The sequence below is a fragment of the Aptenodytes forsteri genome, unplaced genomic scaffold, assembly GCF_000699145.1.
Source record: "Aptenodytes forsteri isolate BGI_AS27 unplaced genomic scaffold, ASM69914v1 Scaffold191, whole genome shotgun sequence".
Lineage (NCBI taxonomy): Eukaryota > Metazoa > Chordata > Aves > Sphenisciformes > Spheniscidae > Aptenodytes > Aptenodytes forsteri.
In genome coordinates this window covers 691,808-705,366 of record NW_008794630.1, presented here as the reverse complement: position 1 = coordinate 705,366, position 13,559 = coordinate 691,808, and the positions used below count along the sequence as shown (strand labels likewise).

The following is a 13,559-nucleotide window of genomic DNA, read 5'->3' as shown; positions in this document are numbered from 1 at the left end:
GCTCTGGGATGGGGGGGCTGAAAGAGCTGGAGGGAAGCTGGAGACGGAGCTGTTCATGAATTGCATTTTGGAGAGGGGTAAGGCCTGTGTTAAGGGAGACGTGGGGGTAGAAGAGAGGGCAAGTGGAGGGTGGATCACCCTGTGCCCATACTTTCAAACCAGCTTGGTGTTCCTGGCTGGACAGGCACTAATCCTGCCTTTTTTTTGGCTTTTTCCTTGATGTTTCAAAGGGCTTGTCAGAAAAATAAAAACCGAAGAGTGCTAAACTGTACAGCTTGCAGAGTGAGCCAGTCCAACAGATGTATTTGCTTGTGTGAGGCATGGTACTGTGATAATTTTATAGCAACGTTGGTGTAGCTGTTCCTGGATCTCATCCAGTTGTGTTGGCACTAGTGTTCGTGAAGTGAGATGGGTCAGAGAGCTGCTCTGGCTGAAAACCAACCCAGGCAGAAAATGATTTTCAGCTAGGTGTAGCCTTGATCCATCTCAGTGCATGAATAGGAGGAGGTAGTAGGAAGCACTGACTAGGAATAAGGAGAATCAAATCAGCCTCTAAAGCAGTAGTTTATCATAGTGATGGTTTAAAGCGACCATAAAGCCATCAGAAGTCTTTGTATGCAGCTTGTCTTTATGTTGGAAACAGATGTAAATAGGCATGTTGTCTTTTTCTGTCTTTCAATTATACCCCACATAGTAGGATCCCAGCTGAGTTGGGAATTTTGTTTGCTATTGCTGGGAGGAAGAGCGTATTTTAATGAAACTGGTGGCATCAACAGCCTGTGATGTGAAAACTTGGAAAATCTCACCACGGGCTCCCCTCTCTTCGCTGATGGGCACCAGTGGGTGCCAGCGTTTCTTCCGTGCTGCTGTGGAACAGGCGGGCATGGTGCTGCTGAAATGCTTGAACTTCAGTTGCATCTTGTTGTTCTAACACCCTTGGGCGACTTTATTTTTGAAGAGGACATTGCCAAAACCTGCAATTGTGTTCCTGTTATTTGGAGAATAAATATTCAGACTTAAAGGAAGTGCATTAAGCTAATACTAGCTAAAATAAGATGGTGCCTTTGTTATCAAGGGTATCTTATTATATTAAAATTATGCCTTTGAGAAAGCTATTTGATGTCACTGTTACTCTCGTACTGCTTATTTTGTTCAGCAGGGCAGAGAGAATTAGCTCACTCTTTTCATGCTTCTGCTTTAGCATAATGTCTTCAAACCTTGATTTCTGTAACTAGAAATGTGTTTAAAAAAAAAAGTTTGGTTTGTGTTAATGGCATGCTTAAGTAACGTATTGTGAATAAAATAATATTCTTCTTTTTTAAAGGAATCAGGTTGATAGTGAATCATCTGAGAAATGGCCACACGCCTCAGATCCGTAAGTTGAGGACTTAAACGATGCTTTATGGAGATTTGTCTTGCAGAAACATATTTTCATAGACATTTCTTCTGAACATTTCTAGGGAAGACATGAGACTGTTCCTGCAGTGCTTTTTCAAGGAATCATTTGCTGCCGTTAGTTCCAAAGAGATCCAGGGATGCTGCACCCCCCCCAAGAACACCAGTGGCTTTGTCAGTGCTGCCAGATCAATTGGTCTGGAGATTTAATTACTCCAGGACCATTTCTACGTGCCTTATAACATTATTCCATGTTGTAATGCAGATAAAGGCCCAGTTGAGGTCCCTGAGGTCTACTAGACCATTGTAACCTTTTTCTATGATTACTGCATTGAATACAGGAGGTTAGAATATGGAAAGAGTAACATTTTGCTTAGCTCAGAGAGATGTTTGGACATTACTCTTAGGAGTACAATTTATTAAGCTGTTCTGTTGCATTACCTGTGGTTCTTGTTTATGGAGAAATTTCTACTTTCTGAACTATTTTCTCATTAATTCATATGAAGCTGATGGAAGGCCAGCAAATCTCAGGTATTTAGGAAACAAAGAATCCAAAAAAAACCCAAAACCAGTTTAGCATCATGTTAGAGAGCATGAACAAGCTGTTGTATCTTCACAGCACAACACTAGATAGGTAGTAATTCATATCCTAAAATCAATATAATCATGCGTAGCCTGGCTTTCTACCTGCATTTTGTAAAACAGCTGATTAATCCAGGTGTAGCACTGTTAGCTGCAGTTATGCTGATTCTAGTCATTGAGTCGGTTCATTTAGTACTTTCCCAAGAGGTGTGTATACTAAATTGTATTGCATATTATAAATGTGCACTAAAGATTATTTAAATAGCCTGCTTCTCATCACCAGTTAGAATACTGTCCTTTACTTGGGCGAGTGGAAAACTATCATACAGCAAAACCTGGACTATCTCATCTGTACTGGTAGAAAATGATTCTGATATTTAAAGCCAGACAGAGGGCGTCATTCTGCCGCTGTAAAACTTTGGTTCAGCACATCTAAGGGCAGTGTGCAGTTCAGGTTCTCCGTAAAATGAGAGCACACACTGCAATGAGAAAGGGTGCAGGGGAAGACGAGTAAAAATATTGATGGAACAGAGCGACTGCCTTTTGAGGAGAAGGTGAAAAGGCTAGACCCCTCACCTGGGAGAGGACACCGCAGAGGTGTCTGAGTTTAGAGAATGTGACTTAGTCAGATGTGACCGAGTTTAGAGAATCAGGAAGCTGACAAATAAAGCAAATGCAAAGCTGTTATAGTGGGGGAGTACAAGCAGAGCGAACTGCAGAGTCCTTAGACTCACGTTCTTTCTATATCGTCTGTTCTCTTGCAACTATCAAAACCAAATAGACCACTGGGCCAACCCATTAGAACTTTTTTTTAATTATTTTAATCAGACTGTACTTTGCATGCACCATTCTAAAGAATTGGTTGTGCTTTAATGTAACTGAGCAACTGCAGTGAACTCTTCTAATTTCTGTTGTGGATAATTGATGCTTTGCAGTCAAACCTTTGTTTAAGGATGTAGCGCTTAGAAACTTCTGAACAATTGTTGTCTTTGTGTGGTTTCACTGGGTTAAATTCCCTTCAGCTCGATAGTACAACTGCAGAGGTGGTTTTTTGCGTAGCAACAACAAGGAGGAAATCTATTTCCAACCAGGACAGAGCATTCTTTGTACAAAAGCTTCCTCAGACTCATTGCTTGTATGTTCTCTGTTGGCGGTAAGGTCTTCAGTCTCAGTCCAGTTAGACGAGTGACCAGACCAGAATCTGTTAGCTAGTGACTCTAGCCATTGATTTTTTAAAAGCTTAAAAGAAGAAAGGAAGAACTAATGACTAACTAAAAAGGATAAGCCTTGCCTTTACCCGATTGCTTTCTTGGCTTGGAGAAGCCTAAGTTTCACACGCTCTGCAAATGGTTTTGTCCTTGCTAACGGTGACAGTTTTAGTATTCTGAATTATCTGTGCCATGTGGCTGAAGCAGATTCTATTTGCTTTACCATCAGGGCAGAGCTTGTCAGAGCCAGTCCTCTTTTTCTTCCCTACTACGTGAGCTGTTTGGTTATGAGGCAGAGTCCTGCCAAATACAAACCAGCACGTGGGCCGTGTGGACCATTAGCACATCTGAACTTTTAAGATACTGTGATAGTACAGACATATTGAAGAGTGTTTTGATATCTGAATTTAGACTCCTCCAATTAAACTAGCTACTGACTAGTTGTGCAAAATTCCAGCATGTTAAGATCTCAGGAAGTTCAGATTGGTTTACTTGCGCAGCTTGTTGGTGTATGTCTGCTTGCTAAAGTGCTTTTCTCCCTGTCTCTGCAGGCTGGTAAGAAATGTACAGTGATCGGTGGGTCAGGATTCTTAGGCCAGCACATGGTAGAGCAGCTCCTGGAGAAGGGTTACGCGGTCAATGTGTTTGATATTCAGAAGACATTTGACAATGACAGAGTGCAGTTCTTCCTGGGAGACCTTTGCGACAAGGAGGTACAGACTAACAACAGTACATGACATGGGTAGATGGAAAGGATGTCTGTTTAAATAAATGTTTGTTCAAACAGCTTACCGAGCCTTGCCTGAAGCACTAAGACCTGAAGGCATTGCACAGGTTGTAAAAGGGTATGTAGATATGTCCCCCAGCCTTTCCCTGGGAAGTCAGTAGCCTAAGCAGTTTTCTGTGGAACCCTCATCTAGAACATTTAAAGAAATATACTTGACGTCTGCTTGAAGCTGAAAAGAACAGAACTTGTTTCTGTATTATGATTTGCATTACTGTTAGCTTAGGTATAGAGTCTAATTTACAGTCACTGTTGGTAATTGCACGTGGGTGCTCTCCTAGCTGACCTCAGCTGCATGAGAATGGCAGAATGCATCATTCCTAACAGTTAAGGCACGCTAAGGCCTCTTCCTTAACTCAGTCATGTGTGTGAGCCTTGGCAAAAACATTTGTATGCAATGTGAAGAGATGTCTCCCCACCAGTGTAAAGTATCATGTCTCAGAGCTTTGTGGCAGTCATCTCAAACGCTGACAGTGCCATGGGGTACTGCTGGCTGTTAAACCTGCTGCTGGCTGAGTTTTCTAACTCCTGTCTCCAGGTAATTTTGAGTCTCCTACCTGCACTTGAGACTATTGCAAGTAGTTAAGTCTAGATAGCCTCCAGGTCTCAGAAAGTTCCCAGGTTCTTCTCTGGAAAGAAAAAACAATATATAGTGCTTTTTTGCCTAGCAAGAAGGAGAGGACATTGTGAAGATCCTGGACAGTAATCCTATTCCAGCTGCTCACCTTTATGGAAGGAACGTGACTTGAAATTTAGCATTTTTGTTTCCATGAGAAAAAGAACTGTGTTTTATTTCCTTCCTTTTTTTTTTTTTCCTGAGTAGGCACTATTACTGTTGCTTCATTACTGTCTCATGCCATGTATCTTCTAGGCTTTGCTCCCAGCTTTACAAGGTGTGTCAGTGGCGTTTCATTGTGCATCCCCAGCACCTTCAAGTGACAACAGGGAACTGTTTTATAAGGTGAATTTTATGGGAACCAAAGCAGTCATTGAAGCCTGCAAAGAAGCTGGAGTGCAGGTAAGGGTAGAAAAGCACCTGGAGACTATAAGACACTGACGTGACTTTATAACAATTGCAGCATGGACCAATTTCAATCTAGTTTGACAGAGGGGCAGAGGTATCTGAGATACTGAATTCCTACTTGTTCTGTGAAAATTAGTAGAAGAGAGAGACTGTTGGTCTCCCACTTAGTGTCTGGTGTAAGCTCAGTCCAGGTTTGCCACAGAAAACCTACACATTGCAATCTTCCTGACTGCAGGAAAAGCATCCATTAAAATTTGTCCTACTAGACGCCTGGGAATCACCCACGGGAGAACCACAACTGACAAGTGGATTCTTTCATGCTTTAATGAGGGGAGAGCTGTAAAGATAGCTTTTCCAGCAGTGGAAGTATTCATGGCATCTATTACCTATGTGAATTCTTGACGTATAATGAGAAGGAACACACTTGTGTCATAATCTCAGTATAATTTGCTTTAGAAAGTCATTTGCCCACAAAAGAAAGAGCCAGAGGAAACCAGGCTGCTGTTCAGGCAAGTTTTTTGTTTGGGGCTTTTTTTTTTTCCTTATGTTATTTTGGTATCACATGAGTTTTCATTTAAATTCTTAGCTAATTTTCAAGCGCAAGGCACGTGAAGATTCCTTACTTATTTTGGGCAGAGATGTTGCCTCCGAAGTATGCATTTTGCGCAGTGTCCACGTACAAATATGGAAGTGATAATGTTCAGAATTAAGTGATGTGTATTACATAGGACTCCCAGCCCCACAGTTTGTTGTTTGTTGGTGTTTTTTTCCCTCCCCCTCATGTAATAAGCTGTTGTAGGAGATGGGCCACGCAGTGTTTACCTTCAGCCTTAGTCTGGATTTTGTCAGAGCAAGGGGTTAAGTCTTGTTGGAACTTGTTGGATCTAGTCATCTTTATATTACAATGTAGATCTTTAAAACCCCGTGTTTCTGATTACTCAAATACATAACTGACTTCCTGTTTTGAATCCACTAGGGTATGTTTTTATCCAACAAAAATATCCCAAGATAAGAATTCTTTTTTGGTTTAATCTACCGTGGTACTGTTATAATCAAGATAAGCAAATGTATCTTAAAAACACTCATTGTGTGTTAAGTGCTACCAAGCCAAGTGGGCACTCTGATTTTCCTAGAGATCTTTTCCCCTTGACTGGCTGCCTTGGAAGTTTGTTGAAATGTTTTAATCTCTTTTAGAGTGACAGAGTCTGTTAAAAGGGTGGGAGTTTTCCAACCTGCAGCTTCAGATCATCTTCTGTTAGCCCACGTTCTTCTAGACTTAGTTTATTATCTGTAGAATCAGTTGATTAAACATTATTACTGTCTTTACTCGGCCCTCGTAAATAATGACCCTTTTGTCTTAGGCTTTAAACAACTGTTTTCTTTCACATCTATTGCAGAAACTGGTGTTAACTAGCAGTGCCAGTGTAGTTTTTGAGGGCACAGACATAAAAAATGGATCAGAAGACCTCCCTTATGCAAAAAATCCCATCGACTATTACACAGAGACGAAGATCCTACAGGAGAAGGTATTTGTCATCATATGGTTCATATTGTTATTTTCGATGCTTAAAACTGCCCTTCTAAAAGTAGGGCATGCCCTGGGGGACACAACAGACTCTTCAAGACTGAACAGATCTCTGTTGTTCTCAAGAATCTCTCTTTCATTAAAAAGAACTATCTCGTTCTTACAGTCGCGAAGAAAATCTGCGCAGAATCATGCATGTGTAGCCATGCCTGCCAGAGTTGTCAGTATAACTGAAATAGAAAATTCCCTTCTTTTAGACAAATCTGTCAGATTTTAGCCCTCTTATTCTCAGCGCGGAGGCTAGTGGGCTGTGGATCCATTTGTTCTGTTACAGAGAAGTATGGCAGGTGGTTGCCGCTGGCGTCTTTCACAGGTGACCCACATCCTTTTCCCTAGGCGTGCTGATGGCTTGGTCCAGGGGGTGCTTTCCGAGCAGCTGTCTAGCAGTCCAAATACATAAGTAGTCAGTTATGTCTTCCTTGGCTGGTGAAACTCCCAAGGAGTGTATTCACTTAATAAAAAGAGAATAAAACAAAGCTGTGACATAAATTACCAGGGAAGTTGAATGAAATAGTGTGTTACGCTACAGAGGTTGTTTCTAGAGAAAGAATAAAAGAACTGGCAGAGATGTCGCTTTCGTTGCAAGAGCCATGTGATAATCCCGTTTCTTAACTGATCCAGCTTTGTTTTCAGAGCAGCTGAGGGGAGTCTTTTGCCTTCTTTGCTCCTCCGGGAAGGCTGTTTCAGAACCACATTTACCTGATTTGCAGCCTGAAGTTACAGTTGGGATTGTGAACAAGTCACTGGGGAAGGAGAAGATGAGATGGAGGTGTGGACTGAGTTAAGGAGCACGCAAGCCTAATAACATGTTGTAAGCTAATGCTATTGGCCATATACAGAAAATATTCTTGTTAAAAAAGATGTAAAAATTTCCCCTACATCTGAATGTCCACTACTTTGGACATTTGCAGATCACCAGTATCTGTTCTATTTCAGGTTCTTAAAGCTGCAGTATTTGTGGTTTAAATATGGTATGACAATGTTTTAAATCAAAGTGAACAAACATTTTTTTCAGAATTTTTTCAGTGGCTTGCATTTCAGTCGTGGAAAGAATCTACGCTTTTTGTGCAAGAAGAATTTAGACTTGCTTCCATACTGAAGCTGACAGTGTATCCTCTAAAGTCGAGTATTAGCCTTTAAGAATTTTTCTTATGTTCCTTGAAAAGAGCTTAATTGAAAACGCAGCATAAAAACATCTGTTCATTTGCAAGCATAACCACTTTGCAGTAAAGTGGTCTGATAAAGTGGAAGCTTCTGAGTAGTGATCAAGCCTAGCCCAATATGCTGGTAACTATGTCTTTGTTTTGGGTGAAACAGTGAAAGTATTCAGTGTTTATGTGTATGCGTTGTTCTTAGATTTTTAATAGAAAATCCAGCAGCTGTTAAAAATTAGTAGAACACGCTGTTTGGAAACTCCCAACAGAATTAAATCTTCTTCAAAGATGCCTTGCTAAATCTGCTTAGCACTTGGTGCTGCTGGGAAAATGGGATCACACCCCTTCTGAATGCAATCGAGAGGGCCCATGATGGAAATCTTCCATTGATTCATGAGAGAGACAGAGACTGAATTGCTTAGCATCGTTCTCTTCTCCAACATGTCCATAAAGAATTCATGGAGTGAAGGAACGTTCAAAGCTCCTCTGGTTTCTATGGTGTTAAATGAGAGAGGCGAAGAGTTCCTTTCCTTTGCCTATCAATTCATTAAGTGTTCAATAACGAAAACAGATTTTTGTCTGTTTTTCTCATTAAAGAGAAGTGGGAGAAGAGATGGGAACAAAGGAAGGATCATTTGTAAAGATATGGGTGGACCGTGATTCTTCCACTGATGTCTTCCCAAGGAGATGGGGGAACGCCCACCCCCTTTAGTGATGATCTTGGAATAAATTACTAAGCCATATTTCTCTTCCCAGCCTTTCTCTCCTGATTCAGTTACCGTTTTTCTGTACAGGAAGTGCTCAGTGCGAATGACCCAGGCAGCAATTTCTTCACTACTGCTATTCGTCCCCATGGAATATTTGGTCCTAGAGACCCTCAGCTCGTTCCCGTCCTCATCCAAGCAGCTAAGAGTGGCAAAATGAAGTTCATAATTGGGTGAGCAAGGCTCGGTCATTTTATAGCTTTTGTTAAAATCGATGCTGAACCTACAAAGCCCTTTTGGAAGGGAATAATATTAAATCAGTAGTGTTGTTGTGGCATGCAAAAAAGTACATTTCTTCAGTTTTTCACTTGTGATCCGGGATTCTTTTTTTAAAAATCCTTCTATGTTAGGGACTCATGCACTCAGATGGTAAGTGTTCATAATGCAAGAAGAGTATCAGTGGGGAAAGCTGACATAGCTTGAGCTGTATTTGCATTGTCTGAAGAGCTGTCCTTTTAAATATGAGAGAGCTCAGATTACTTGCTGTTAATTTAATTAATATACACTTCTGGTATTTGAGGTTCTTGCAATTAAAAAGCCCATATGACAGTGTTTTAATATTTCTGATTATAAGATCAAAGATATTTGCCTTGTTATTGAGCCTTGCAGAGCTTCTAGTGGACCACTGAAATTTTAGAGCAAGAAAAAGTTCAAGCTACTACTAAGGATATTTTTACCTATTGAATTATGGTCTTGAAAAGAAATGTGCCCTTTAATTTATAATAGATTTTTATTACATGCAAGGAGCTGGTTTGTGTGTATGTGTGCACATGTGAATATGTGCTTGGGATAGAAGGAAGAAAGGGAATAGGGTTGTGGGTTTTTTTGGTGTCATTCTTCCTTACAGTTCACTTCTGAATTGATCTCTCAAACTGATCTGTGAGCAGCAAACCTACACAAACTCAAGGTTTCCACTTCGTGCAAGTCTGCATTCTCTTCCAGCTCAAACATGCATTCCTCATTTGAGTTTTCCTACTGCTATGCAGACCTGTATATCCCTTCAAAGAAAGCAAATAAAATAGCCATTCATCCATGAACGTAGGAAAAGAAAATGATTCTTTCTCAGAATGTTGGATTGCAGCAATATTGTTTCTATGGCCAAATGAGTGTGATAATGGTTTTGTAACAAACCATTTGTTTGATTTAGCTGGATTCTTGCAAGCGATACGCAGATTCATTTTCATTTTCTGTACCTGTGTAGAAATTTAACACAGTGGGTTAAATCTGTTTCAGCTAGGGCTGAAGTTGGCTTAATGAGGGAGTAAGTTAGAATTTCATGAGCCAAGAAATTCATAATTGAAAGCTTGTCCTTAAGTGACTTCCTTTGTGCTAGTTACCACTCTGTTTCTATTTGTTCTGCTTCTGTGGATCACTCTGCTGATTCTGAGACCTGTAGGATCTGCCACACCTAGAAACTTGGTAACTTGCGAGGTTTAAAAATGGTACTGTTAAAAGAATGTAAACTTTGAGGGCCTTGACAAGAGCTGAGACAATAACAGCCTTTCCTCTGTCTCCAGAAGTGATTTAATCTCTCTGACAGGGTATAGCCTGAAGTTGCAGCACAAGAGAGCGGGAGAAGAGGAAACTTGGAATAAATATACCTTGTGTGAAAGTCCTGCCTTTTGCCACAAGCAGATTTTCAGCCTAACTTGCCTTAGGGCTAAACTTCTTCCTTTTGTCTGTGCAGGGATGGAAAGAACTTGGTAGATTTCACCTATGTGGAAAACGTGGTCCATGGACACATCCTAGCTGCAGAAAATCTTCAGAAAGACTCTCCCCTGTGTGGGAAGGTAAGGAAGGACCTAGCGAGGGGAGGGGAGTGCGTGTCCCCTAGCCAAACTTCACCTGCAAGCCTCGCTTGGCTTCATGTGTCTGCTCTGTAGTTCTTGCTGATTTTTGTCTGTACTGAACATCTATCTTGGAGGTGAGTGGAACTAGCACACACAAATGGGTCATTTTTTTTCTGTCTGTGGGTATAACGAATGGTTGCCCATCTGGTGACCATTGTGTGCAACCACATGGGCTAAGGTGTATCAGTATACTTTAACTTCATGTTATAAAACCCCTTGTGAAAGGTAATCTAGGCAGAATTGTGGGCAGCCGAGATGCGTACGTAAGAAACATAGTTATTTAGCTTTTACGACAGAGTTCAGAACAGGAGAAACTTTTACAGATTTTCATGGCACCCCCATGCTCTGGGCATGCGCCATGCATACGGCTCGGATGCTTTAATGTGTTTGCGTTCTGTTGTGTCATTCAGTTTGTTTGACCATTTATGAGTAATCTTAACCTCTGGAGTGTCAGAAGTAGCTCGCTTTCTTAGCAAAGAAGGGGTTCATCACTTTTCAGACAGAGCTGGTTAGTGCAAAGCAGTTTCTCATGAAAATGTGTTCTCAGTCAAGTCAAGGATGTCAGTCTCCTCAGCGTGAACATGAGATGGGCCATCACAGAGACAAATTTGTGAAAACCGTAATGATTTTATCATCTGGCTTTTTGTCTTCCTCTCTTTCAGGCATTTCATATCACAAATGATGAACCAGTTCCTTTCTGGGCTTTCATGTCCCGTATCTTGACTGGCTTGAACTACGATCCTCCCAAGTACCATATTCCCTATTGGCTGGCATATTACCTGGCCCTGTTCCTGTCTCTGGTGCTGTGGCTGCTAAGTCCACTGGTCACCATCAAGCCCACTTTTACCCCTATGCGGGTAGCATTAGCTGGAACGTTTCACTACTATAGCTGTGAACGGGCCAAGAGAGACATGGGCTACAAACCAGTGGTGAGCTTGGATGAAGCAATAGACAGGACTCTGCAGAGCTACCCACACCTGCGCCAGGCTAAGGCCTGAGAAGTCCTGGATGGATTTTTTTCTACTTGATTTTTGTAATTGCTTTGACATCTTAACATGAACACTGAAGCAAATTTCACTAATTCTCTGGAACAGGGAGTTTTCCCAAAGTCCCCCCTCCTCCTCACCATTATGGAGACTGCTTTATCTGGATTGAAGAAAAAACTCGTGTAGGAGCTGTGCTAACAGTTCTTTTCTTTGATGTGACTTCTTGTTTTGAAGCAGCTGCTGAACCCTATGGACTATGAATAAACACCCTGCTGTGCCCTCTTCAATCCCAGCCCAGCACATCAGCATTCCTTCGTCTTCCCTCTCCACCCTTGTCCTCTGTTTTGTTGCTCTGGTGATAACGGCCGCCTCTTCTCATAGCTGCAGGCTGGTTAATGAAATACTTCTCACGACTGGTTCCTCTCTGAGGTTTGGCTTTTTTCTATACAAGAGCCATGAAAGAGAGGCTCATGCCAAAAAGGAGTTCTGCCACCATCTCTTAAGTCATTGAAGCTGATTTTGTTATTCCCTCCATGACTGGTGAGTGATTTGGCTTCTTACTGAGGCATCAGAAGGAAACCTGAGAAAAGGCATGCTAGGCCTCTCTTTGTAAGGAAGCATGTGCCTTTGTTTCTGCAGGAGCCTATTTCTATCCAAAAATTACCCAAATAAATCAAGAAGAGATGACTTCCTAATTTTGTGTTCCATCTTTGAAAGGGCAGATCCCATTCTGAACATCTCAGCATAAACAGGATTTTAATCATTCCCTTTGTGGGGGAAGAAATCTTTGCTGTGGCTGTTGCCAGTCAGCACATACTATTTTACCATAGCTTGCTCGCTTCCCGTAAGAACTATGTTGGTTGGAAGATCCTGCTGCACAAAGCTCTCGTCTTGTCTGACATGTTATTGCTGGTAATGGTGATTTTTGTTGCTTTGACCACTTAGTACATGAAAAAAACTCTTTTCCACAAGAAAATCGTTGTCTTAATACTGTGTTCACCAAGCTGTTTAGTTTGACATTTATATTAAGTGTACTTTATCCTATAATCTTTCTAAGTGCTTCAGTTCTGTTTTGGTTTTAAATGAAGAGTTTAGGTTAGAGTTGGAACTTCCCTCTGTGCCAGTTCCTGGCTCCCCAGGAGTTTTGGTGTTTCAAATTTCAGAAGTATGGGAAGTGCCTCACTCAATCAGCCTTAACCTCATCTGGGAGCTCGATATGCTGCTTAGAAGTCAGTTATATTTTAAATTCTGGTTATTTTCTGGAGAAGAGTTTTATGTTGGGCGCTTTTTTCTGGAAATTTTTGTTTGCTGCTTTAACAGCTAGCTAGTTTTACCAACCTTTGCCTTGCTTGATCTTGAAGTAAATACTAGCCAGTTGCTTGGGCCAGTTCACACAGTTCTGGTTTGTACCTGTCAGCCACCTTGGGCTTTTTTTTTTTGCCTTTTTTTTGTTGTTGTTGTTTTTCCCAGCCTGCAGGGTTATATATTTAAAGCTTGAATTCTAGAGTGCCATTCTTCAGCGGTGTGTTGTTTTTAAAAAAAAAAAAAAAAAAAAGCCCTGTGGTTCCTAGGTTTTCTGGAATCTGCTTGTGTCATCCCACATCCCATTTCAGTGGGAGACAGATGCTGCTTTCAAAGACCTAAGCTGTGTTAGCCTCAATGTGATGCATCAGCGTGCCGGCACAAATTCAGTGTTAATGGAAAGACCCTTTCTTCCCTCACTGTTTCTGTAAGCATGTACCAGTGCCCCATCTATATTAAAAAAAAAAAAAAAAATTTACATATAAAAAAACCACTCATGGTGAAACCACGCCTGGCTGAGAGACATGGCTTTATTCCCAAGGTTTTGTAAGAGGCCAGGCATCTTGCCTGCTTTAAGGGGTGAGGAAGGACTGGAGTATGTTTGTTCCTTGCTCGTTTTGGTAAAGCTGGGCCCACTTCTAGTTTTTGTGATGTAGTCGACGGACACTAAACTCGTAGCTCGTCACTAGAAGAATGGCCTTTTGTGAAAATGGACAATTCAGACGCACCTCTGCTATGTGCGATAGAGGTAGCTGCTAAACCCAAGCTGGTAAGTACAGAAAGCCCTGAGGGACAGCGTGTTCTAGTTCAGATGCAGTGCTGCACAGAAAAGATGGTACTGCTTTTGGGACTCGTGGTGCAGCACAGCAGAGAACTTCAGCTCCTCATCTGCAAAGTAGGGATAACGCTGCCCTTGCACAGAGAG

At 41.5% G+C, this 13,559-nt stretch overlaps 2 protein-coding genes across 2 annotated transcripts in view; one reads left to right on the top strand and one right to left on the bottom strand.

Annotated features, from left to right (window-relative positions):
- Window positions 1-1,188, bottom strand: part of LOC109279301 (centrin-2-like) — a 4,052-nt gene extending 2,864 nt beyond the window's left edge. The window contains exon 1 of the mRNA XM_019470514.1: window positions 1,180-1,188. Coding sequence (XP_019326059.1) covers window positions 1,180-1,188 — 9 coding nt within the window. The remainder of the gene's footprint in view (window positions 1-1,179) is intronic.
- A 134-nt stretch (window positions 1,189-1,322) lies between these two features.
- NSDHL (NAD(P) dependent steroid dehydrogenase-like) lies at window positions 1,323-11,725 on the top strand. Its single transcript, XM_009273410.2, has 7 exons — window positions 1,323-1,375; window positions 3,737-3,898; window positions 4,841-4,987; window positions 6,391-6,519; window positions 8,527-8,669; window positions 10,184-10,286; window positions 11,009-11,725. The coding sequence occupies exons 1-7, from the start codon at window positions 1,355-1,357 to the stop codon at window positions 11,342-11,344; spliced, it is 1,041 nt and encodes a 346-aa protein (XP_009271685.1). The 5' UTR covers window positions 1,323-1,354; the 3' UTR covers window positions 11,345-11,725.
- The last annotated feature ends 1,834 nt before the right edge of the window (window positions 11,726-13,559 follow it).

Coding starts and splice junctions, on each gene's coding strand:
- NSDHL (XM_009273410.2), top strand. CDS start 1,355: ATGGCCACACGCCTCAGATCC. Junction 8,670..10,183: donor AAAATGAAGTTCATAATTGG/GTGAGCAAGGCT, acceptor TTGTCTGTGCAG/GGATGGAAAGAACTTGGTAG. Junction 10,287..11,008: donor ACTCTCCCCTGTGTGGGAAG/GTAAGGAAGGAC, acceptor CCTCTCTTTCAG/GCATTTCATATCACAAATGA.